Source organism: Talpa europaea (assembly GCF_964194135.1).
Source record: "Talpa europaea genome assembly, chromosome: 15".
In the NCBI taxonomy this organism is placed as follows: domain Eukaryota; kingdom Metazoa; phylum Chordata; class Mammalia; order Eulipotyphla; family Talpidae; genus Talpa; species Talpa europaea.
In genome coordinates, this window is record NC_140083.1 from 76220274 (window position 1) to 76246017 (window position 25744).

Sequence of the window (25744 nt, forward strand, 5' to 3'; positions counted from 1 at the left end):
GGTAATTAGCCAGCACCCATTAAATGCTTTGAGCTCATTCCAGCAAGGAGTGCTTTATGAATAAAAATTGTTATCTTTAAAGAGGAAAATATTAATTTTGATGGCCTAATTGCATCCACAAACCAGCTCTTTGCCACATAGTCAAAGATGCTGTTGAATTCCTGTGTGTGTCTTCCTCTCACCCTGCACTTAAATGGTTTCCCCTGCATGTCATGCCATTTGGCTTCATCATCTCCAGGTTTGTATCTTCAGAATAAGCATTGTCTTCCCCTCCTTTCTGAAAGGAAAGAGTGGGCAGACCCCTTCCACCCTCCACCAAAAGCACAAGAAGCTGTGAAAATGGGATCATCTGAATCTATTTTGAGCTTCACAAATTTTGTCTCTTTCCAATTCATGCAGGGATGTGGCAAAGAGCACGGTCTCCATGGAAGAGCTGCCCTTTGTTCCCTCTAAATAAGGACCAAAGAGATCTCATTGCAGCAGGAAAAATTTTTGAAAGATTTTCAGAGACCTTCCTTCTCTGGACACTTGGAAGGAGAATTTTGATACCCAACACTTTTAGTGAAAAGAGGCTGAAACAGTGTCTTGGAAGCCGCAGCAGACTTAGTAGAAGCAAAACAGTCAGAATTTTGACTTAGGGCCTCCCTGGTGGCACGGGGGTTAAAGACACAGCGCTATCAAGCTATCAGCAGCCACTGTGGCATGAGTTCGATCCTCGCCCAAGGAGCTACACACATGGCGCAGCAGACCTCTCCTGTCTCGCCCACTGCTCCCCTCAGCAGTATATTTCAGTAGATCCACCTGCTCTGCTCCCCACTCTGTCTCACCCCCTGCACCTCTGCTCTACACCCCAGTTCTTGTATGCATAAATAAATAAATCTTAAAAAAAAATTCTGACAGACTATTGGGGTTCAATGAGTGGAGTTCTTGGGTCCCTCTGAGAACGAATTTGGCAGAATTTCCACTCTGCAGCACATGGCAAGTTTATTTGTTTTCTTTTTTCCATTTCTTCTTTAATTTTGTTCCTTTATGGTTATTTATTTATTTTTTAAAGATTTATTTATTTATTAATACAAGAACCAGGGTACAGGCCAGATTCACGGGAAGGTGAGAGGATTCACCAGAGACAGAGCAGGGAACAGAACAAGCAGACTGATGAAATACACTGCTGAGGGGAGCAGTGGGCGTAACACGAGAGGTCTGCCACGAGGGTCTGTGGGACCCTCGCCGGCCGACCGGGATCGAACCAGCGTTGCAGAGGCTGTGGGCAGCGTCACAGCGTGGTGCTCAACCACCTGTGCCACGAGGGGAGGCCCTCCTTTCAAATTTATTAAGAGAAGATGCCTGCATAACACGGACAGGCAGCAGTCTCACGGCAAGAGCTGCGCTTTTCCAGAGCAAGCCTTGTCCTTAAATATTACTCTTTGATGGAATTACTTTGTGGAATTTATTGCTTTGGGGTTGGGTTGGGTTGGTTTTCTGTAAGGACTTGATAATCCTCTCTTTCCCCACCTCTAATTTAACAACCTATTAACCCTCCCTACCTCCTCCTCAGGTTAACTTCCACCTTCTCCCATGAAGACTTTAGGCAAATGGTCAAAACTTTCTGGTCTTGGTTTCTTCATCTATGAAATGGAGAGAATGATATGTGTTAGGGCGTTTTGTAGTGCTGTTTGAAAGATAGTTGTTATGAGAAGCGGTATGGTACAGTGGCTTCAGACAATTTTAGTGTCAGACACACTCCGACTAGAATTCCACTTGGGTTCACTGTGGAAATCTGATCAAATTACTTGATTGTTCTAAACCTGAGTTATATTATCTCCCAAGTGGGGCTAATAAGGGTTACATGAGACAATGCACATTATGACTAGCACAGAGCCTAGCACACACACTGATTTCTAGAGGTATTATAGAAATATAGGTATTATTAATGTATTATGGAGATGGAATTATAGTTTTGATTACCAATGTGTTATTATTGCATTAACTACTTACCTTACTTTTGATTTCCTCAATGTGATCATCAATTAGAATCATGTAAAGGTGCTTTCTTAGTCATAAAGTACTAACACAAATGTGAGGAATGATTAAAATTCAACACACACAAAAAAGATGGATTCCCCAGAGTTTCTTCTAGCTGTAGGTTCATATTATATCAAGGGTGGACAGCTGCTTTTTAGCTACAAAGAGCTATAAACATGCAAGCTGTCACTCACAATGGCAGGATCATTTATTTCTTGTTTTAGGTAGTGGGTGATACCAACATATGGTTGAAGAATAACAAGGACTGCACTGCCATGACATACTGTGAGCAAATCAATCAGGGTGACAGGGCAGCAAAATTACATCCAGTTATTAACACACACTGTGTGTGTTTATAGGAGGATGTTCATCAGAATATTAAAGGTTGTCATTTATACATGGCGGGATCTCAGGTGATTCTTAATCGCTTCTCTTATACTTCTTTGTCTTGTTAGGATTATTTTTACTCTGGGTATGTATTGTTTTAACCAAAATAGCTAAAAATAAAAAAGAGCAGGGCCTCTCTGGTGGCGCAGGGGTTAAAGACTCAGCATTATGAAGCTATCGCCAGATGCTGCAGCATGAGTTTGATTCCCAGCCAGCCAGGAAGCAACTCACATGGTGCAGCAGACCTCTCCTGCCTCTTGCCTGCTGCTCCCCTCAGTGTATTTCAGTAGATCCACGTGTTCTGCTCCCCACTGTCTCTGATGAATCATCTCTGGCCTGTACCCTAGTTCTTGTATACATAAATAAATAAATCTTAAAAAAAAAAAAAGAGCAGAGACTGAACAATCAAATCTCAAATTATAAACCACCAGGAGGTTCATGTGCTTGTTCTACAACCTTAGAGAATATTTTCCCAGGTATGGAAAATGGAGTTTCTGGCAACAAGAAGTTTGCAAAAATCATGAAGATAAATGCTGGTGGAGTCCCTCCAAGATGGCACTGGAAAGAGAGAAAGAGATGACCTTTCATCTCTGTTTGTTTCATAGACTGTAATAATACGGTGGTTTCAATCACAGCCTGTGTACACACGAGTTTCCGTGTTTGCTATGGTAACATGCAATTCCTGTTTATCCACCTCTGTTCTCTCTGGTCCCTTAGACTCTGGTCGACAGAGAGAACTGTGAGCTCATCCACTCATTCATGCTGACTGCCCAGGTAATCACCTTTTGTCATGAAGGATTAGGGGATGGGTGTGGAGAGCGTGCCTGCAATCAGCTCCCACTGTACCGCTACATTTCAGAACCAGATACACAAAGAAAAAGTCACTTCCCAGTGGGACACACATGGTGACGGCATGCCTTGCCATTCAAGATCCTCTTCCCAGAGAACTTCCCACAGGCAGATCCACACAAGCTTGGAGGCAGCATGTCTACTGGGCAGCCCCTCCCCAGTGAGGAGCAGAGGTCTAGGCTGGGGGAAGGGCAGGCTCTTTCCTGTTGCCACAAACAGCTGAGACTGTGCCAGAGAGAACTGAAAATCTTTGGACGCCAGCTTCAAAGCCTTTGTTCACGTGTAACTGAACCGGGCCTGGGGGTCCAGGAGCCGGAGTTAGGAACCCAGGGAGCTCTTGGTTCTTGTTTTGGCAAGGAAAGAATTCAACATTGAGACCAGAATTAGGCAGAAAATCAAGACGTTTATGGACACATAAGATGAACAGGAAAGCTCTCTGAGCAGAGAACGGGCCCAAATGGGTTGCCACTGAGGGGCCAAGAAGCAGGTATTTATATGGGTATAGCGGGCAAGGAATGGGGGTTCTGCTATTAGGTGTCTCAGCGTTGTGTCTCTTGCTGATTGGTTGGGCCCATGGGTCTTCTGGGTTACTGAGGCCCACTGAGTTTCCCAGGTTACCCGGTCTATTTTCCCAGAACAAGCTATGGCCCATTGCATTGGCATTGTGTTATTGTGTTGGTGTTCTGAACATTCAATTTTTCACTGGGTTGACTCCAACCATCTGTTCCTCATTTAGTTTGATAAATGGACTTGGGGTGCCTGGGTTTGGGGCCTGACCCTAAATGACTGCCTGTACCCATATTCTAACTTCCTCATTCAGAACCAGAATCAAAGAGGGCCACCATGCTGGCTCTTGTAGGGTATAAGGCTACACAACACCAGGAGTCCCATTCACCCAGATTCCACGGGATGATATCTTCTAGAGCTGTGCCTTGTGGAATCCCCAGTATACTGATATCCAGAGAACACAACCTTTATAAAACCAATAGATTGGAGCAATTTTTGAAATGAATGGATTGTCTTTGATTAAAAAAAATATGCTCAGATACCTGTTTTCCTCAAGTGAGTGACTTTTCAGTGTTTCATTTGGTGCCCCGGAAACAGACACCGAGTGAGGTCTGGCATCTAAAATGGAGTCACTCATGCTAAGCCCCATGTCACCAAACTGAGATTCAACCCTAACTTAATTGTAGCCTCTCCCAGGAATGAAATCTAAGACCAGACAATCTGGCATTACCTGGTTAGCAGCAGTGAGATCATCTTCCTGACAGACTCCTGTTGCTCCCCAAGGAAAGTGACCTTGGCACAACCAAACCAATTTTCACTAATCTAGCTTCCTTATCCTGACCCCTCCAGCCTATAAAAGTCCTTACTTCTGTACAGCGCCTCACAGGTCCTTTCTATCCTGAGATTCGACACTGCCCAGCTTTAAAGTGTTCAGTAAAGGCAATGAGATCTTTAAAATTTACCCAGATGAATTTTGTTTTTCTTTTTTTATTATTATATATATTTTGAATTTTGTTTTTCAACACACTTATTATTTTTTTGGGGCCCTGGCACATGGGACAGTGTTGGGCAATGTTTGTTTTATTTTGTCAACTGAGTGAGAAATCCAGGATTGACTAAAGTTTCTCGGACAGGACTAAAGTCCTGCCCTTTAGCACTTTTGAGGTTCTCACACACCTTTCCTACAGCTCTCACCTGGGCAAGGATAAAACTAAGATTTCTGGGGCCTTCCCTGGTGGTGCAGGCAGTTGAGCACTGCGCTGTGAAGCTGCCTGCAGCCTCTGCAGCGCCAGTTCGAGCCTGGCAGGCCAGCGAGGGTCCTACATGTTGCGGCAGACCTCTTGGGTCACGCCTGCTGCTCCCCTCAGCAGTGTATTTCTGCCTATTCTGTTCCCCACTGTTTCTGGTGAATCCTCCACCCTCCCGCAAATCTGGCCTGTACCCTGGTTCTTGTATAAATAAATAAATAAATCTTTAAAAAAAAAAAAAAGAAAAGAAAAACAACAAACTTAAATTTCCGGAAATCCTCCCAACATTACCCTTCCTCCGCCACTCCCCCCCACCCCATGAAAATACTTTAATTAGGACTTGCTGACCCAAAATTCCACTTCAGGAAATAACTTGGTACAAAAATATTCTCTCAGCTGTTCTCAGCCTTTTGAGCCCTACCAACCACTTTGAATCCCCTCTCCATCAAGCCCTGTAGATTTATCCCAAATAAAATCTATGACTCCATTCCATGGTAGCATTATTTCAAGTAAATATTAAAATTCTCTTGTGAACCCATCCTTCCCAATTCCCCCTGAGGGCCTGTGAGGGGGAAACGGCCTGCTTGGAGACTTGGAGGCACTCCACAGGGGTGAGGTGTGCTTGGAACAGGCAACAGCTCTGTAGGGGGCTCTTCCAGACAGCTTCTGCGTTAATGGTGACCTTTGATGCTGTAAATTACCCCAAAGTATGATTAACGGTGGGGATTTCTGGGCTAGTGAGGAAAACATTTTAAGCCAAGGTGAAGTCTCTTCTCAGGCAGGTAGGGCAGGGAGTGGTGCTAAGTGATGTCCGTGTACCACTTAACCTCCTGGCCTCAGTTTCCATGACTTCAGGGTGATAAGGCTTCCAGCCCTCAAATTCTCTCACTCAAGGTGACTGAGTTTATTCAATTATTTCCTAGGAAACAAGGAAGAGCGTACTAGAAGGGATAATGAAGATCATCCTGAGGCAAGAAGGCAGGTGTGGGTGTTGGGGGGTGGGGGGAAGGCGGGGTCAGTATCTGGAAACAACTTTCAGTGTTTCTCTTTTTTGGGGGTTGGAGGCTCTTCTGATCCACAGGGACACCCCAACTGGCATATGTCTTCTAACTTCCAACCTTTTCACACAGAGCTCATCAGTGAGGTTATAGGATGTCAAGACCAGCTCGGGAGAGGTGCCTGCTCACTGTTTAACCCCATGCTAGATGGCACTGGGACCCTGGCTCCTTCTTCCAAAAGAGCCCAGAGGAGTAGGGGAAGACATAAGTGTCAGGAAATTTGGAGGGACCCACAAGAGAGGCATAATTGGGAGCACAATCGGGAGTTTGAAGAAGCATCATCAGCTAGAATTAGGTGTGATCAGGAAAGACTTTGGTCAGGGGAGACCATCTTCCTACCCTTCCACCCGAGCCAGGACTGACTCATCCCCAGGAAGCATCCTTTACTTGGAGACTTTGGCATCATGAAGATTTGATGAGTCTTCTCTAAGTTTACCCTGTGACTCTTAGGGGTGAGAAAAGATGGAGGTTGCACAACAGGTCTTCATAGAGGGGCTCCCTCCGTCCCTTTAGGGTGGGTGGAGGTGGACCCTGGGCTTAGTATCTGGTTATGTATCTCCAGCTATTGTTCCAACTTTGCCTTTGAAACCACATGTTTTGAGCATAAGCTGTTTCTGAGTTTTCGTTTCCATCTATAAATAGGGGTGACAATAACATTCCTGTGCTACATTGTTCGTGGGTTTGTTGTCAAGTGCAAATAAGATGTGCAAGTATCTTGTAGAGTTGGTGTTATGTCTTAGTTCAGAAAGACGTGGAAGCCAAATTGTCTGGCTTTATTGCTTCTCGGCCTTTTGGCTAAGATCAAGTGCAAATTGCTTGACTTTGAGACCTAGCCCTGCTGTGCACTTCTCCTGTGATCTTGGGCAAGTCGCTTAGCCTCTCTGTGCCTTGGTTCATTCATCTACAAAATAGGAATGACACGAGGACTTTTGTCATTGATGATTAAGGTAAATTAAATGCAAAGGACTGTGAACAGCACCTAGCACGTAGTTCAAACTGTATTGGGTATTAAATCTTTTTTTTTTTTTTTTTTTTTATAGAGGCATGTTTTTATTTATTTATTTATTTATTTGCTTGCTTGCTTGTTTTGTTTATACATGCACTGGGTACAGTCAGAAGCGCGGGAGGGTGAGAGAATTCACCAGAGCCAGAGCGGGGAGCAGAACAGGCAGAAGGACCGAAGTCCACTGCTGAGGGGAGCAGCGGGCGGCAGGAAAGGTCTGCGCGCCATGTGGGACCCTCCTCCGGTGGCCGGGGAGCAGCCGGGGATCGAACCGGCGCCGCCGAGGCCGCGGGCAGCTTCGCAACCCAGCGCTCAACCGCTGCGCCACCGGGGAGGCCCTGTATTAGGTATTGACATGAGCTAAGCCATCATTATCATTGCAAAATATTTTAGAGGATGAGTGTGATTATGGTGATGACTTCTCAGAGGCAGAAGCAAAGTAAGAGTCCTGCTGTGTCTACTGAGAAGAGCAAACAGGAAGCGATGAGTTCTGCCCTGATCGCCAAGTCCAGGCTTTTCAAAAGAACCATAAAAATGCCATCTGACTGACTAAGATCTGGAGCACAGGAGGCACACCCCTGGGCCATCCTGGAAAAATGGCATCTCCACCTTCCAGCACTCAGCTCTCTGGCTTGCATCTGACTGAAGGTCACTTGAGGCTTGTTCCTCTGCATCCAAACCTTGATCACCAACATCCCTGCACTGAGGGCTCTGGTTGGACAAGAAGTCCTCGAAGGGGCAGCTATGGATGTTGTCTCTGGGTGTGAAATGTAGAGTCCTCTCGGAGGGAGAGGACAGGCTGGGTTTCCTGCAGATGTGGGTGTCTGACCTTTGTAAGGAAGGCAGGAGCCGGATTCCAGGCTGGAGTGTGGGATTACAGACGGTGAGGTGGAGTGAGCGTTTCTCTTCTCCTTACTCATTCCCCAATATTTGATATCATCTTGCCTCATAGCAGCCTGAACTATTCCAGTGATTGCAAGAGTTCTTTAAAGACATCTCTTCTGGTCCACACGAACACCCCAAGTGGCAGATATTGGCATCAATTATAGAGTCGGTGTTATGTCTTAGTTAAGAAAGACGTGGAAGCCAAATTGCCTGGCTTTATTGCTTCTCGGCCTTTTGGCTAAGATCAAGTGCATATTGCTTGACTTTGAGACCTAGCCCTGCTCTGCACTTCTCCTGTGATCTTGAGCAAGTTGCTTAGCCTCAGATGAGAGAACAGGCTCAGTGAACTTGGTGACTTTCCGGAGGGCACTTGCTTAGTCTCTGAAGGAACCAAGATTCTAACTGATGTAGTTCATCTCCAGGTCTAGGGATCTTCCAGCTACCAAAACACCAGCTCATTACCTGTTCAGAGCAGGCTGAGCAAATCAGATTAAGCAGAAACAGGGATACATGGATCCCTTGCAGAATGGAAGGAAGACCCCCCCCCCACCCCAGTTCCAGATCTTGGGGAAGGCTTACGGGATGAGGTCTATGCGGATTTTGCATCTCATTTACTTTACAAGTTTCTCCAGAACAGTTCCAATAACACAGATATTAGCGTCGGCCAGGTCTCACGGATCTGCGAGAACTGTCCTTATTTCCAATCCTTATTTTACCCTGAGGGCAGAAGAAGTGGTTTCAAAACTTGCGTCAGGAGCCTGAGTCAGAAAGACTGGTGAGGTTTCTAGGGCTCCTGCTCACGCTCCCTCATGTGGAGCAATTTGCTCTTGTTTAGGGTTGTCTTAGCTTGAGGCCATCTGGGTACACGCATACCTGGGAGGAGTGAGGTGTCGTCCATGTGGGTTAGGCACCCATTTGTGGGCATCACTGGTGACATCAGACCACCAGAGAGCTCTGTGTAGTCAAAAATTGGGTGAAAGAAGTAAGACACAGTGATATTTTTATATGATTTTTAGCAAGCCCCTTCACCTCCTCTCTCCTTAAATATGTTGCCCTCATTCTAACTGCCACCCAGTTGTCACTGGTAGGCCTGCTTCTTTTAGGGTTGTGCTGCCATCTCCTGGAAAAACTTGAGAATAACTAGAATCTTCTTGTCCTGCGTTAAGGAGGAAGCCTTTCCCAGGCAGCAATTACTGAGAGGTGGTGGTCTGGAGAGAAGTGATGGGGGCTATGCCAGTCTCAACTCACCCAGCCCGGCAAGATCTATTTTCTGATGCTCCTGCTGCTTTCCTGACTTTCAGGGAAGACTTCTAAGCTCAGCGCTGAGAAACAAGACCTTTTGTTTTGCAGTCCAAGAGCAGTGTTATCTGGTGATGCTCTTCATCGTTTATGCTAGGCTGTGGCAGAACTGATAAAACATTTGTGACTCACACTTTCCACTTTCTGGAGCTCACCATGTGGGAGTGAATATTGCCTAGTGAGGAAGAGGGACACTGAGAATGTCGGTCCCAAGCAGTGGTCCAAAGAGAAGAATGATCCACGGGCAGAGGCTAGTCCTGAGCAAGAGCCCCACAGTCCTCTGCTCAGCCCTCAGGCCTGGATTTCCTGTTAGACAACAAAGTTAAGTCCAGATGCCACCCCCACTGTTGTCACTCCAGCGTCTCTTCTCTAGTTTCTATATTCCTCCTTAGCATTTATTATCATGACATATTCCTGTATGCATTTCACTCGCTTGTTTTTTATTTTCTGTTTCTTTTCACTATGATGTAAGCGCCACAAAGGTAGGTCTTTGTTTCTTTTGTTCAGTGCTTAGAACAGTGCTTGACACCCAGTGGGTGATCAAAAAGTATGAGTGGGGTCAAGGAAGTCCCAGCTTCATTATGTTATATGACTCCAGAGTCCACTTCTCGTTCCTGAGTCTGATGGATGTGATTTTTTTTTAATTAAGGTATAATTAACAAAGAACATTATATTAATGTCAGGTATCCAGCATAATGATTCAATATTTGTGTACACTCGAGATGATCGCCACATTAAGTCTAGTTAATATCCAACACCACACATCAAACATCTTTCATCTTGTGATGACAATTTTTAAGATCTACTCTTAGTAATCTGCAAATATGCTGCAGTTTAAACTATCCACATTAACAATCTTACGTTACATCCCCAACTTATGTATTACAAACAGGAAGTTTGTGGGTTTTGTTTTTTTTCTTTTTACCACATTTACACGTATTTCCCATGGCTGGCAACTACCTATCATTTAGCTATTTATTTTTTTTAAGATTCTACATACAGTATTGCACATATTCATATTCTATGTCTGGCTTATTTCACTTAGCATCATGCCAGCGAGGTCCATCTGATGCAGTGACAGGTCTCTCTTTCTGCCCTACCAGAAAAGCATCCCTAACAAGTTCATTTGTTTAACAAGTTTGTCTCCTTGCATTCTAAGGAAAAGGAAGGACACCCCTAAGAGGATGATACGTTAAACATGTAAGGAAGTTAAACAGCAGGTGTTGACAAAGCAAGCTGGCGCCCACCTGAACTCTCCAGATGCCTGCATCAAAAGGACATACTGGGGCCTCCCTGGTGGTGCAAGGGGTTAAGACGCAGCACCGCGAAGCTATCCGCAGGCACGGCAGCACGAGTTTGATCCCCAGTCAGGGAGGTGACCCACATGGCACAGCAGACCTCTCCTGTCTCGCCCGCTGCTCCCCGCAGTAGTGTATTACAGTCAGTACTCCTGTTCTATGCCCTGCTCTGTCTCTGGTGAGTCCTCTCACTGCCCACACCTCTGGCCTGTACCCCAGTTCTTGTATGCATAAATAAATAAATCTTTTTAAAAAAAAAGGACATTTGCAGACCCTTGCCCACCTCCCTTTTGTTTTACTCCTTTATATAAATACCCCTGCCCTCTGCCAAAAAGCAGGACAGTGTTCTTTCAAACACCAGTCTGCTGCCCTCCACAGTCTGCCGACACATTTTACTACTTTTCCTTTTCCTCAAACTCTGTTTCCTTTTATTGGCTGAGGGAAACTGAGGTCGGCATTTGGTATCACATCCATGTGGTCACAAAAGACAAGATATCATTCTTTTTGTGGCAGAATAATAAGCCACTGTGTTTATAAAGATAGATATTTATCACATTTTCTTTACTCATTGCTCAGTGGACCATGGGTAGCTTCCATGTCACGGCTGCTGTAAGTAATGCTGCAATCCAATGGGTTGCATGTATCTTTTTTTTTTTTTTTAAAGATTTATTTATTTATTTATACAAGCACTGGGTACAGTCAGAAGCGCGGGAGGGTGAGAGAATTCACCAGAGCTAGAGCGGGGAGCAGAGCAGGCAGAAGGACCGAAGAGGAGAGGTCTGCACGCCATGTGGGACCCTCCTCCGGTGGCCGGGGAGCAGCCGGGGATCGAACCGGTGCCGCAGAGGCTTTGGGCAGCTTTGGTTGCATGTATCTTTTTGAGTTGGTGTTTTAGTTTCCTTTGGACAAATATCTAGAAATGGAATTGCTAGATCGTATATGGTGGTTTTATTTTTAACTTTTTGAGAAGCTTCCATACTGGTTTCCATAGTGGCTGCACCAATTTACATTCCCACCAACAGTGCACAGTTTTCCCTTGTCTCCACATCCTCACCAACTTGCCATGGCTTATCTTTTTGATAATAGCCCTACTAACAGGTGTGAGATGATCGCTCACTGTTTCGATTTGAATTTGATTTGGTTTTAATTTGCACTTCCTTGACGATTAATGATATTGAGCACCTTTTCTGCTATCTGTGGCCATTTCTACGTAGTCTTTGGCAAAATGTCTATAAGGTCTGTGGCGGTAGGACATCAGAGGGAGGTCAGAGGCTAGGGAGTGAAAGATTCACCAGAGACAGAGTAGAGAACAGAAAAAGTAGATTCATTCAAATACCCTGTAAGGGTCTATACTGTCTACACCTGAAAAAGGATTTGAGGATCTCTTTTATACTCTTCTTTTATGGGCTTTCTTACTCAGGACACCAGTTTGCAGTTATCTTCTTGGATGTCTGGTCTCTGGTGCTCACATTTGACACAACATATGTCCTGGCCCTACTTTCGCATCCCTGGACCTGGGCTGGTTTTTCTGGTCAAGGAAGTCGGTCTTTTGGTCCAGTTCCCATGGTAACCTATCAATTCTCTTATCTAGTCAAATCTCCCAAACTCGCCTGAGGGGCAAGGAATGGAGGCTTAGTTTTTAACCTTATTAAATGATATCCTGACAAGATCCTCTGCCCATTTTAAAATCAGATTGTTTGCATTTTTGCTATTGAGTTTTATGAGTTCTTTAAATATTTTATATATTAACCCCTTATTAAATGTATGATTTGCAAATATTTTCTCCCAGTTTGTTGCCTTTTCATTTCACTGACGGCTTCCTTTGCTGTATAGAAGATTTTTAGGTGCTATAGTCCCATTTATTTTTTTTGCTTTTGTTACCTTTGCTTTCGCTCGAATAAAAAAAAAAAATCTGCCAAGTCCTATGTCAAGGAGCTTGTGTTTCTTTTAGGAGTTAATGGGTTCAGGGTTTGTTTGGTTGTTTTTTTTTCTTTAGAACAAAAAAGGCAAATTTATTGAAATACACAGGATGAGCAGCATGGTAAGATGGGAGAGGTCTGCACTTGGGTTCAGGTTTTATGAGCTTGAAATTTGACATTCAGCTTTCCATGAGGACTTTGTGCAGAAAACAGACACTCTATGCCTGGTGATGAGAGAAGATACATCACCTGAGCAGACACTTACCCTGTACCTGGTCTGTCTTTTTAAATTAAAAAAAATTTTTTTAAAGATTTTTTATTTTTTATGCATACAAGAGCTGGGGCGTAGGCTAGAGGTGTAGGGGTGAAAGGATTCACCAGAGACAGAGTGGGGAGCTGAACAGGCAGACTGACTGAAATACACTGCTGAGGTGGGCAGCAGGCAAGGCAGGAGAGGTCTAGCCTGGGATGGAATTTGTGCTTACAGTGGCTGCTGGTAGCTTCATAGTGCTGAGATTTAACCCCTTGTGCAACCAGGGAGGTCCTAATTTTTTTTTTTTTTTTACATATTACATTGGTTTACAACACTATGCAGTTTCAGAGGTATATGTGAGGGAAGTAAACGAGCCTAGACAAGCTTTGGAGAGTTGATCAGGTAGGAAACTAGGGGAAAAGTAAAGCTTGAGAGGGGTCAGTAAAGTTGGGTGGGTCTGCAAAGCTCCTGCGAAGTGTGGACTCTAATAATAAATGTCACTTATGTATCTGTCTATATCATATAGTTAATATAGTTCTGATTTATAATACCCACTCTGTTTCAGTACTTTATTATAAATTGCACTGCACACTGAATGTGCAGTGCACTATCTCTATTTTGTATGAGCTAATGAAGGCTCAATGAGTTTATGTTAAGTTGTTCATGAATCCCCTGAATAGAAAAGCAAAGACTTAATTCTATTCTGCAGAACAGAATAGTGCTTAAATATATCCTTGGAGCCAAAAGAGCTTTGGCTTGACTATTTTTGTCATTTACTAGTTATGTAACTTCAGCACATTAAGTTCCCATTTTGTAAAATGGGAGTGATGGTAAAATGGGAGTGATGGCTGTCCTTAATTCCCAGGGCTGAGGGGAAGAATTAAATGAGCCAGCTCACGAGGCCTTTAGCATAGAGCCAGGCTTCTTAATTAAGCACACGATAAATGTGAGCCAGGCCTGGGAGGGCGGAACATTTTAAGAAAAAGTGACCAACGCTTGTTTCCTTCCAGTGCCTTTTCAGGTCTCCCCCTCATGTCCTAGTTGCTATCCCTGGAGAAGCTCCGAACGAGAACCTTCGTGAATGGAATTTCTTCTGTCCCGCCTGCGCTGGAAACGGTTAACGCAAGGACCGCCCCATCTCCTAGAACACACTGCCCAGGCTTTGTTGTCTTTCCATCCCCAGCGGGTGACACCTTTTGGGGCGCGGCACTCTGGGGGCTGTAGTCCGAGCGTCCCCATCCACATCAATGGGGCCACGGATCTGAGGGCGAGGAAAACTACAAGTCCCAGAATCCTCCGCGCCCCCGGAGGCCGAGCGTGGGCGGGACGCTGCCGGAGCCGGAAAGATGTCCGCGCCCGCTGTCAAGTACCTGCGGTGAGGGCTCTGTTAGTAAATAGGAACTTGGAACGCGACGCCCCGAGTCCAGGGTAGTCCCAGTACATGCAGTGGGGCCAGAGAAGCGAGCGCTAGGTGTTCCAGGGCTGCAGTCGCTCCAGATGTAAACTAGCCCCGAGATCCCAGGGTTTTTGAAGTGCCCAGCCTTCGCCTTGGACATGGCCACCCCCTTTTCCTTCTCTAGGACTCGGCCGGAGGAAGGGCTGTGGGCAATGCTGTGAGGATTCTCTCTCGATATCCCGGAGTCCCGGGGGAGGCCGCCACGCTGACGTCCGAGGAGACAGGCCCTGAACCCAGGCTGACTATGAAGAGTGACCCCTCGGCCTCTGCAGCCCCCCTCAGGGGCCTTGTGGGGCCCCTGCGGAGCAGCGAGCCGGTGCGTGTCGCCCCAACCCCGTCGGCCGCTGTGGTTCTGCTGGAGGAGGCGGCCGACCTCTTGGTGGTGCACCTGGACTTCCCTGGGGCGCTGCAGACCTGCGAACGTGCCTGGCTGAGCCTGGACAAGGACGGCCCAGCAGAGGAGCCCGCGGGCACGTAGGTGCTGGGCTTGCCACATTTTAGGGTGATGGTGGGGAGAGACTCCAGACCACAGGAAGTTTGGCATCCCAGATTGCTCAGGCGGAGCTGTGTACCTCGCTTCCATTAAGTTCCTCTCCGAGAGATCGATAGGTCCCCTTTGCATAACAGGAAGGTCTCTCAGGCAATTCTTTGCTGCCCGTTCCCGTGTAGAATGTTCATTCATGTTCAAGTATTTCAGTAGTCCTTTTTTTTCGTGAGCAGGTGGTGAATGTCCTCTTCTAGGTACACGCCACTCTGCCAACTTGTTCACTCCTGATCTTGGCTGATGAATGGGATTGGGTTCAGGGAAGGAGTAGTGTTCTGCCCTGTCCTGTTGGAGGATTGGATTCAAGAATTAACTCAGAAAACCTTGGTTCTGCATTACTTTCTCTCTCTCTTTTTTAAAGATTTATTTATTTATGCATACAAGAACTTGGGAACAGGCCAGGGCAGGGGTGAGAGGATTCACCAGAGACAGTAGGGTACAGAACAGGTGCATTGACTAAAATACACTGCTAAGGGGAGCAGCAGGCCAGGACAGGTTTGCCATGCCATGTGGGTAGCTCCCTGGCCCGGAATCGAACTCATGCTGCAGTGGCTGTGGATAGCTTCATAGTGCTTTTTCATGCTGAAACTGAACCCCTTGCACCACCAGGGAGGCCCCTCTGCATTACTCTTTCTAATGCCAGCCTCTTCTGGTTTTTGAGGACATCGTTTTTTCTGTAAAGTTGAATCAGACCGCATTAAGGAGGTGGAGGGTAGAATAGTCTAAGCTGAGCCTAGAGAAGGATGAATTAGGGCTCCCTGGCTATATTTGTAAGGGTTGTTGCAGTACTATGATTCTGGGATTTTGGGGGTACCCCCCTAGTTGTGCTAAAAGGCCAGTGGGGGAGCTCCTGTGTTACCTTGCTCCATGCCCAAACTCTCTTTCCTCCCACACACCTGTGCGGCACATTGTCCCTTTCCCCTCAGGATTAGATGAGCCCTTCCTGGGCATTTAAACCTGATTTCACCTGAATACAAGGTGTAGTTCAGCAAGTTGATTTGCCTCTAGAAAGTTTACAGGAACTTTAACTCCTGTGGAAAAGGACAGTTTTCTCTGTGCTGGGGCCCATGATACCATTTTTTTTTTTTTTCAAAGATTTATTTATTTATTTACACAAGCACTGGGTACAGTCAGAAGCGTGGGAGGGTGAGAGAATTCACCAGAGCCAGAGCAGGGAACAGAACAGGCAGAAGGACCAAAGCACACTGCTGAGGGGAGCATTGGGCGCGGCAGGAGAGGTCTGTGCACCATGTGGGACCCTCTCCGGTGGCTGGGGATCAAACTGTTATAGGACAGGGAGAGGGGCAGCCCAAGCCCCACAAACCTGCCTATTCTAAATGGGTTCTGCCATCCGCCGCATCAACACAAAACATATAAGACTTTAATGGGAAGGAACTTTAATAAAACTAGGAAACAATACAGGTAAGGCAAAGAGTCTAGTTTTTAAATGAAGCACCCAAAGTTACCCATCCCCTCGTGGGTAAAAGTCCATCCATATGGGATTGGCCCAGAGCAAGGCCCCAAAGCCTGCCACAAGTCTAAAGCATCTTCCAGTGGGGACCCACAGAAAAGGGTCAGAAACTACCAGACAAGGCCGGAAGGAAAAGAGCAAAATCAACATCAGAATAAAAGCTGCCATTGTCACCTCCCCATGGGTCTCACCCACATCTGTGTCACCCTGTCCACGACCAAAAGACAAGCGCAGCTTCTTCACGTGTCTCTAGGCTCCATCCTGCCTCCTTCCTCAGTCTCTTCTGCAGCTTCTCCTCTTCCTGCTCAGCTCCACCCTCCCTTGGGTGGGGCAGGGAACCTCCCCCTTTCCTGGGGACCACCCTGTTACAAAACCAGTGCTGCAGAGGCTGTGGGCAGCTTCACAGCCCAGTGCTCAACCACTGCGCCACCAGGGGGGGCCCCCATGATATCATTTGTAACGGTGCGGCCCACTTGAGTACTGGCCATGAGGACAAAGGTGATGCTGTCGAGCTGGGGAGGAACAGTCCTAATTGGAGGTGGGAGTGGAAATGGATGGGAACTTCTTTTAAAACTAAATTTAGGTTTCCTACTGACAGCTCCTCGGAGGTGAAATGTTCCTTGTGTGTTGTGGGCATCCAGGCCCTGGCCGAAATGGATCGGTGGCAGGAAGTCCTGCCCTGGGTTCTTCGGTATTACCAGGTCCCTGAAAAGTTACCCGCCAAGGTCCTGGAGCTGTGGTAAGTCCTTGTTGCTACTTTTTGGATTATTCCAAGAACAAGAGGGTTTTATGTCCTCTCCTGAGTTTATGCCTATTATCTCTTTTCCCTCTCGGTTATTTTTTTTTTTTTCTCCAGAGCTCAAAACATAACAATAAAGGATGAGAAAGAAGGAATTTAGGAGTGGGATAGAGCAAAAGAGGGGGCATTGGGAATAGATGTGAAGTGGGATGACAGAAGTGGAGTGTGGCAAAGAGCTTCTTGCTACTTCCAGGAATTCCTAATTATGCCCGCATCCCATAGGGAGGGCCTGGAGGACACAGTGGAGGGGCTGGCTAGAAGTGTGTGACTGTGGGAGATGAAGGACTGTGGAGCTGACTGTGCTTTTTTGGGATTGGATTATTCGGGTCTGCAGTGTTCTTTTATACAGCAAAATGCAAGAGCCTGGAGCCATACTGGATGCGGCCAGAGCCTGGCTCCAAGACCCAGACAATCAAGGCCTTCCAGAGTACGGAGCCTTGGTACAACTTCACCTGCACCGGGTGCTGCTGCCTCTGGGCTGCTTGTCGGAGGCTGAGGAGCTAGCGGTGGGCTCTGTGACCTTCAGTGAGGAGCAGCGGCTGGATGCACTCCAGGCCATTAGTACAGCAAGGAAGCAGCAGAACCAGCAGCTCTCCCACTCCAAGGAGGTCCAGAAGCTAAACCAGGCCCGGAAGCTAAACCAGGAAGGTAGGACAGTATCCTTGTGTGGACCCTGTAAAGTACAGTTGCGCCCTTCCCCCTGGACCTTGGGATCCATCGTGATATTCTTGGGAGTTTGGGAGCAATTCTTTGTATGAGTAACTTCCAAATTGCAGATATAATGTTGCATGAAAAAACAAGCCCAGGGCCTCCCCTGTGGTGCAGCATGTTGAGCGCAGCGCTGTGGAACTGTTCGCAGCCTCTGCAGCGCGGGTTCGATTCCCAGCCGGCCAGGGAGATTCTCACATGGCGCGGCAAGACCTCTCCTGTCTCGCCCACTGCTCCCCTCAGCAGTGTATTTTGGTCCATCTGCCTGTTCTGCTCCCTGTTCTGTCTCCGGTGAATCCTCTCACTCTCCTGCGCCTCTGACCTGTACCCCAGTTCTTGTATAAGAATAAATAAATCTTTAAAAAAAAAAACAAGCCCAGACCCTCTGTAGTTGGTGGTAGAATCTCCATGTGGGAAAGTGTTGCTGGGTTTCAGAACCTTGACTCTTGTCTCCTGAAAGTCACCTCCTCCTTGGGGTTCTCTCATTAGATCTTCTGCCTCCATCATGCTGGCCTGGGTGGGATGTTACCCCTTCAAATAAATGTTACTCCTTCAAATACAGACACAGCTGAGGTGTGAGTGGGAATGGCAAAAGAAGATAAGAAAATGACATAACTTGGTCACTTGACTTCTCAGAAAAAAATTATTCTAGCTTCAGCCCCTGCCCTGCCAGCCTCCTATCTGTCTTTACTCACTAGACTTCTTCGGGGGCTTCAGTGGTCCCTGTTCACTCCTTGCAGGGGCAGCTCAGCTCTCATTAGAGTGGTTTTTATGGGGAAACCGCTTCATGAGCCAACACTGTAGACCCAGCAAGGATCCTACCAGGGGCACCAGAGTGCTGTTACAAAGGGACTTTAAAGCTGCTTTATTCCAGACTCTTCCCGTCATACTTGAATATTCTTCAACTTTTCCTCCAGTGTTCATCTAATCTATCCATGAATACTTCCAAAATTCACTGTCTCCTGGTGCACCTTATTCTGCTGTGGACAGTCCTGTGGGGAACATCTTCCTTATGCTGCATTTAGTTTTCCTTCTGGTAGCTTTCCCCACTGATCTTTGTTTTCTTCTCTTAGTAACATACTGTGTAGAACAGGCCTTCAACTATTAGGAGACTGTTTTCCAGAGTGTTCTGAACGGTAAGAATCTGGTGCGATAGGATCCCTTCTTTGCAGACAGGTTGTTGGCTTCAGGGATTGCCTGACTGCCCTGTCTGTCCCCACCCCCTGGCGAGGAAGGGGTAAGGGAAAAGGGTTTGTTGGGAAGTTCAAGGTCTCCTGTCAGGGCTGGGCACTTGTTTTAGGATTGGTGTGTTTATGTTTTTATTCATAATCGAAGACTTTTGAATTCTTTGTATGTGTTCAGTGCCCCTCATTTCCCTGAGTTAATGTGATAAACAAGAACTATTGCTTTGTGCAACTCTGTGCCTTCTGTCTTAGAGAAAAATATAAAAAATGCTATAAAATGTGAGGCTATAAATAAACACCAAATCTGCCAACTTTACCAGCTGAATAGATGCCTATCAAAGGAGATATTCCTCTCCCAGAAAATCATTGCCAACTTATTGAAAGTGGTGAGATAAAATGTATTTCTATTCTTAACATTTATTTTTTAATTAGAATAACTTTGCATTATAGCATTATATAAGTTTGAGGTGTACCTTACTAAAAATCAACATCTGTATAGACTACATTAAGTTCACCATTGAAACTCCAATTCTATCCTTCAAGCAATTTGATCCTTTCTACCCAGTTGACACACCCCTCTCCCCTCTTCCTTTCTGGTAATCACTAATTTGGTCTTTTAGTCTCAAAGTTCATTTTTATTTTATTTATTTCATTTGTTTCTTTTGTTTCTTTATTACCATATTTTTTTGACTTTCTCTGACTTACTTCACTAAGCATAAGATCCATGAGGTCCATTCATGTTATAAATAGCAGGATTTCATCTTTTTATAACTGTATAGTATTCCATTGTGTAAACACCTCACATCTTTAGTCATCTGTTGATGGGTATTTAGATTGTCTCCAACTCTTGGCTATTGTGAATAATGCTGCAGTGGCAACACGTATATCTCTTTGAATTAGTATCTTTGTGTTTTGGGGGTAGATGCCCAGAAGTGGGATAACTAGATCATATGGAACTTGTTTTTAATTTTTTGAGGAATTTCCATACTGCTTTCCATAATGGCTGTGCCATTTTACATTCCTACCACTAGGGTTCCCTTCTCTCCAAATCCTTTCCTTTTCTCCTCTTTGGGTAATAGCCATTCTCATAGGTGGAAGTTGGTATCTAATTGCAGTTTTTATTTGTAGTTCCCTAATTAATATAAACGATGAGCACAGAGGTGACATTTTACTGATGTACTCTGTCCTTAAAACATTTTTGGAGCTTTTGGAATTTCCTTTAGAACTGCTTTGTGAACTACAAGAAAAAACCAATCTTGTTACCTTTTGCTCAACTCTTACAGTCAAGCTCAGTCAGGGAAGCTGATTCTTGTGACTTACCTCTCTCTCCTGACCAGATTCCTTCTCCCACAAGTTCCTGTCACTACTGATGCTGCTTCGCCGACTTTGGAACTCTGCAGTGAGCCACTTCTTTTCCCTGCCCTTCAGAAAGAGCCTCCTGGCTGCCCTGATCCTCTGCCTCTTGGTGGTGAGGTTTGATCCAGGTGAGTGATGAAGCCTGTTGACCTCCCTTCCTGGGAAGGGGCAGCTGATGGGGCTGGGCCTGTGGGAGCCCTCCTGGGGATGGAGGGCCCTCCTGTGCCTCTTCTCTCCGGGTTTTTCTCTAAGGAGGGCTTGTTGGACCAGATTAAGGACATGTCCATCTAGGAGAGACCAGTCCTGGGCTTGTGAGAGGAGTCTGGAGTGAATCCACTCCCCCTGTGTGCCCTTCGACTTGAGTGCTGTCATTTAGCATCCACTTTATCTTGGGCTCAACTCGGACTAGAATCTCAGAGTTTAAAAAAAAAAATCTTCCTCCTTATCATGTCCAAAAAAGTGTGATTTGAAAACATTAAATTGTAAGTGAAGTACTCATATATTTTAGAAAATGTGGAAAATAGAGAAAAGTATTTAAAAAAAAAGCAAATTTTTGTTTGTTTCCATAAGACATTTAGTCTCAAACCATGGTCTTATGAGGTCTTCAAAGGGCCGTATGGGGCCATTTGACTGGGTATTTCCAGGGCTGCTCAGAGCTCCTGGGGGCCCTGCCTTGGGGGTGGTTTTGATCACTGCAGTGATACCCGCAGGAGAGGAAGACCTGGCTGTGGTTAGAACTATGATGAGTAGAAAGGATCTAAGATGGGCAGGCTGTCAGCAACTTTCTTTAAAAATGACATTTTTTTTTAAGAAATTAGTAATTCAAATAGGGAGAACAGAAACCAACAACTCAGTTCTAATTCCAAAGAAGTGGATTTTATTGTATTTTCAATATAATTAACTTAGGATAAAAATAGGTAATACTGTCACATGACTGTAAAGTTAAAAGGTTCAAGGTACAAGGAGGAATGTGAAGCTTCTTTCCAAATTCATCTCCCCAGAAGCAGCCACCATTATGTTTTTTGTCTATCAAAAAGTCAGATTAAAACATAATAAATTTGGATCTTTTTCTCAGCAGATTTAAAGTCATTGTAATCCAAGTGAGGAAAACATATTCCAGAAAACACATCATAGAGAAAATGAAATTCTTTGTTGTTTGGGAGGGGAGGCAGAGCAGATAATATTAAGCACCAATATCTGCTTTAAAGAATTCAATCTTAGTCCCAGGGTGTCGGTTTCTGAGGAACGGGAGGCGGGGCTCAGTGATGGGGTGGCGGGGGGGGGGGGGATGGAGGAAAGGCCACTGACTGCAGCCTTCCCTTCCCTGCAGCTTCTCCTTCTTCCCTGCCCTTCCTCTACAAGCTGGTTCAGCTCTTCCATCGGATCCGGGAGACCATGTTTTCTCCCTTCTACCCGCTCCCCACCCACGACTGAGTGTTCGTCTCCTTCCCCTCAACCTGTCACATCTGTGGTCACAGAAGCAGACTAACTCATCTGTCAGAGCCTGTTTCCTGTTGCAGACTGAGCCTCTCCAGGAGTGTGGCCAACCTAGTTCTAGAAAGAGCTGTTCCAGTCAGGCGAACTACACGGTTTCTCTCCCCTTCACACCCTTGCACCTTGGCTGGCCTCACTGGGTAACATGGAGACAAAGTGGGTCAGAGGGCACAAGTCCTTGAGAACAGACCCCCTTAAGCCCAGAGGCCCTTCTTAGAGGAGGAATTTGGGAAAGGAGAGTGCATCCATTCCACCTTCTTGGCAAAGACAAGCAGTGGATTTTTCAAGTTAAGGTGTTAAAGAAGATGGAAGTTCAGAAAAACCCTGATGGAGTGAATGACCTTTGGCCTTTCACTTCACTGAAAACCTTGCCTCTGAAAATTGCTCCCGAAGGCTTACCTAGGCAGGAAGGTCTGAGAGGGTCTCTTTCTCTTCATCTGTGCCTCTCCCACAGGAGGAAAACCACCCTTCCCCTGGTTTCACAATGGGCTGGAAGCTGCTCCAGCCCTGTGTTCACTCCAGGGTTCTGCTTTCAGAACCAACCAGGTGACTCTTTAAAAAAAAAAAAGCAAAGTGAGGCTGCCCAGCCCTTCCCACTGGGTAAATGATCTTGCTTGGTAGCTCTTGGGCTTCAGCTCAATTTTCCAGCTTGTCAGTGGCCAAGTCCTGCTCCATTACTCTCAGTATCTCTGTCCTCTCTTCCCCTCCTGCTGCCTGCAGTGGTGTTTTTGTACTTTGCCCTGTGGCCGTTTCACCAGGTTCTCCCTGTAACCTGCCCCCTTGCTTCCCACGTGACTGCTGCCCCCCTTTCTGTGTCCTGTTGTTCTAGTTATATTCCATTGTTGGTATAACGCACAAGTTTTTCTGCTCATGTGACGGTGAAAAGTAGGCCAGGCTCAGAGGCAGATGAGCTGAAAATGGAACTGGGTAATCAGGTGAGCTGGAAACAACATGCTGAGGGAGTTGGCAGCAGGGAGACAGGGTTTAGAAGACAGTAACAATTTTATTCATTGTTAAGGGGAGGAGGCGTCCCCGACTTAGTGTTTGAGTAACCAATGTTTTGGTCACTGGCCACAGGAGTCTTACATGTGCAAAGCCCTGTGCTGGGAGGGCTGGACAAGCTGCAGCAGGGCAGCCTTTCTGGACTGAAGGCCAAGGAACCTGCCCCTGCTGGGCCCCGGTCACTGTTGATGCCAAGAGCACAGGAGCTGCCTATTTGCTTTTCTGTGGCACAGTCATGTGGAGTGGGAGTCAACAATTCTCTTTTAGAAAAGTGGGCAGGGTAAGGAAGTTTCACAGGCCCTTGGGAGGTTAAGCTCCTAGGGTGTGGTCTAACTCTAGGAAACAAATCTATGCTTTCATGTATGGGCTTTTAAACAGAGTTAAGAATCCCGGGTGCGAAGGGAGATGGGTCAGCTGTCAGTTCTCTCCTTTAAAATGATTTCTTAAAATGAAAACCCACTCTTGTTCACTATCCTAGATCAAGCTCTTTAATGGCTTCCCAAGACCAACAGGATAAAATCCAGGTTCTTCTTCATGGAATTTTAGGTCCCTTGTGCGCTGCTTTTGGCTGACACCTCCACTTTCACCTGGGCCCTCTGCTCCTTATGCACCCCACCCTCCAGCGACCCGGCCAGCCTCAGCTTTCTGATGTCTGCGTGTTCCCTCACACCGCTGTGCCTTTCCCAGCTCCTGCTCCTCTGCTCTGTCCGGTGCCCTCCTTGGCCTGGTGAGCTCCTCGACCGAGCAGACTTATTCAAGGTCACCGCTGGGCTCCTTTCCTAATGTCGCTACTCCCAGGCCTCCATTTCGTACCCCTGCTGTGGTAGTGACCCATGGCCTTATAATTGTGAAATTCTTTATCGCCTCCGGTCTCAGTGAGCTCGTGAAGCTGGGGAGTTGTGACTTGTTGCAGTGTTAAGAGTCAGGCTGGAGCCCTGCCCGCCTGCACTCACAAGGTTTGACTGTTGGAAAGTGATTTAACCTGTCTGGCTGTTCTCAACCCTATGGCAGGGGTCACCTCATAGGGACTTTGAGTAAAGGCGGTCCTGCTTAGGAAGTCTTCAGCTTCTTCTCCTGCCTGAAGAGCTCCCAGGAGCTCGCTCTCCCTGTGGCTCAGCCGGGAGCCTGGGAGTTAGGTATTCAGAGTTGTCTAAATAAATGGGTAGAACTGCTTTGGGTGAGTGTGTGGGCTTTGTATTGTGAAACCCTGAGTCTAAAGAAGACCTGATTCTGTGCAACTCATTATCCTGTCTCTCCCTGAAGTTCCCCAGCAGCGTTCTGCCTGCAGGCCTCCAGGTTCCCTGCTTTATGTTTGCCGATCTCTGCAGTGCTGCCTGCTAACCAGCCTTCCTTCCTCATCAGACAGGGAACTTAGAACCAAAACTGCTTCGACAACTTTAACCTCTTCTAAGGATGCAGGCAGGTCCTCATGTCAGTCTTCAGTTCTGGGCTTAAGAGGTCAGAAGCAAAGGAAGGACTTTTTTGTTAGACTTACAGATACTGTAAGCCGTTAGGCAGATGTGGCTTTTGAGCTCTGGAACTATGATTGGGGTCCAAATCAAGATGTTCTGTAAATATAAAGTATACTTTGGATTTCAGAGATTCAGTACCAAAAAAGAGAAAATGGAAACTCAGTAATTTTTATAATGAGTGCTTGTTGAAATAATATTTTGGATATATTGGGTTAAATAAAGTCTGTTATTAAAATTACTTTACCTGTATCTTTTGCCTTTTTTTGTGGGACTCCTAGCATATTTAAATCACAATATCTTGCATTATATTTCTAAGGGACATTGCTGCCCAACACACGTAGTTCAGAGGGGATGGAGATCAGAGAAGCTGCATTGCATGGTCAACTACTGCAGGGTGTTAGACCCCGAAAGATCACCTAGTAGAGCTCCTTCTTTTAAGTTAGGAGATTGAGACCCAGAGAGGTGAAGTTCTTTGCCCCAGTCCCACAGCCTGAATAAGACCAAGGTCTCCTGACACTCAAGTCTAGTATTTCTTTCACTACATGATTCTGCCTCACTTGTTGTACCCTCAAATCACTCACTCTAGCTGAAGATCACTGTTTATGCAAATATATCTGAGAAGGTGATTTCAGCGGGAGATTACAGGGTTCTGAGTGACTGCAACATGGAACAGAGTTTTTAAAGCTTAGGAGTGCTGAGAGTATGAACAGGTAATGCTCTTCTGTGTTCAGATTCAAGTCAAAGAGGAGTAGTTAGACATGTGGGCAATCATAGGGGTGCAGGCGGGTGGGCAGGGATTCTGCTTCTAGAAAGGGCCAGAGGGACTGAGCAAGTATTTCATAGCTTTGTGCAGGCGGTTCCTACTCTTGCTTGTGTGTGTTTATACATGGGTGTGTGTAGACCATTAAAAAATATTCAGTGTAATTTCAAGTTTTATATGGTACAGAGTTCAAAAGTTGCAAAAGGGTTTTGTGAAAGAGAAAGTCCTTTTTTCACCCCCATTCCACGTTCCCCAGTTTTTTGCCCAGAGACCACTGTGGTTGTCTGTTTATCCTTCCAGAGCTAATCTCTGATATTAAACTTTTCTTTCTCTTATACAAATAGTGGAATAGCACACACGCTACACATTTTGGGCCATGTTTTTTGTTTTTTTTTTTTTTTAACAATCTTGGATGTTTGTTCCTTATCAGCTCCTGTAAAATTGCATCATTCTTATTAGTGACACAGTACTCCATTGTGTGATAAAATCAGTGTATAAATCCTGCATACATTCCCTTTTTAATATCTTGAAACTTCCCCCTCTCCTGCACTTAGAAGTACTGCAACCCTGACTTTAAGATGAACAGGTAGTGGTCATGGCCGCTTTACTGTTATTTCCTGGCAAACACAGAACCATCTGTTTAGCCTGCCTGGTAACCACCATGGCCACAGCCAGGAGATAAGAGCAGGCCCTTTCACACGGTGGACACTGAATTTTTTCTCAGTCTGGAAGGGCACTCAAGCAGCCTCTACCATCCAGTTAAAACAGCCT

At 45.9% G+C, this 25744-nt stretch overlaps 1 protein-coding gene across 1 annotated transcript; it reads left to right on the forward strand.

Annotated features, from left to right (window-relative positions):
• Positions 1-14403: 14403 nt before the first annotated feature.
• On the forward strand, positions 14404-21679 carry PEX26 (peroxisomal biogenesis factor 26; the record flags this gene model as incomplete). The annotated part of the gene is made up of 5 exons (XM_084254844.1): positions 14404-14657; positions 16797-16937; positions 17332-17645; positions 20227-20373; positions 21576-21679. Exons 1-5 carry the CDS (start codon positions 14428-14430, stop codon positions 21677-21679), a joined length of 936 nt encoding a protein of 311 aa, XP_084110970.1. The 5' UTR covers positions 14404-14427.
• Between the last annotated feature and the right edge of the window lie 4065 nt (positions 21680-25744).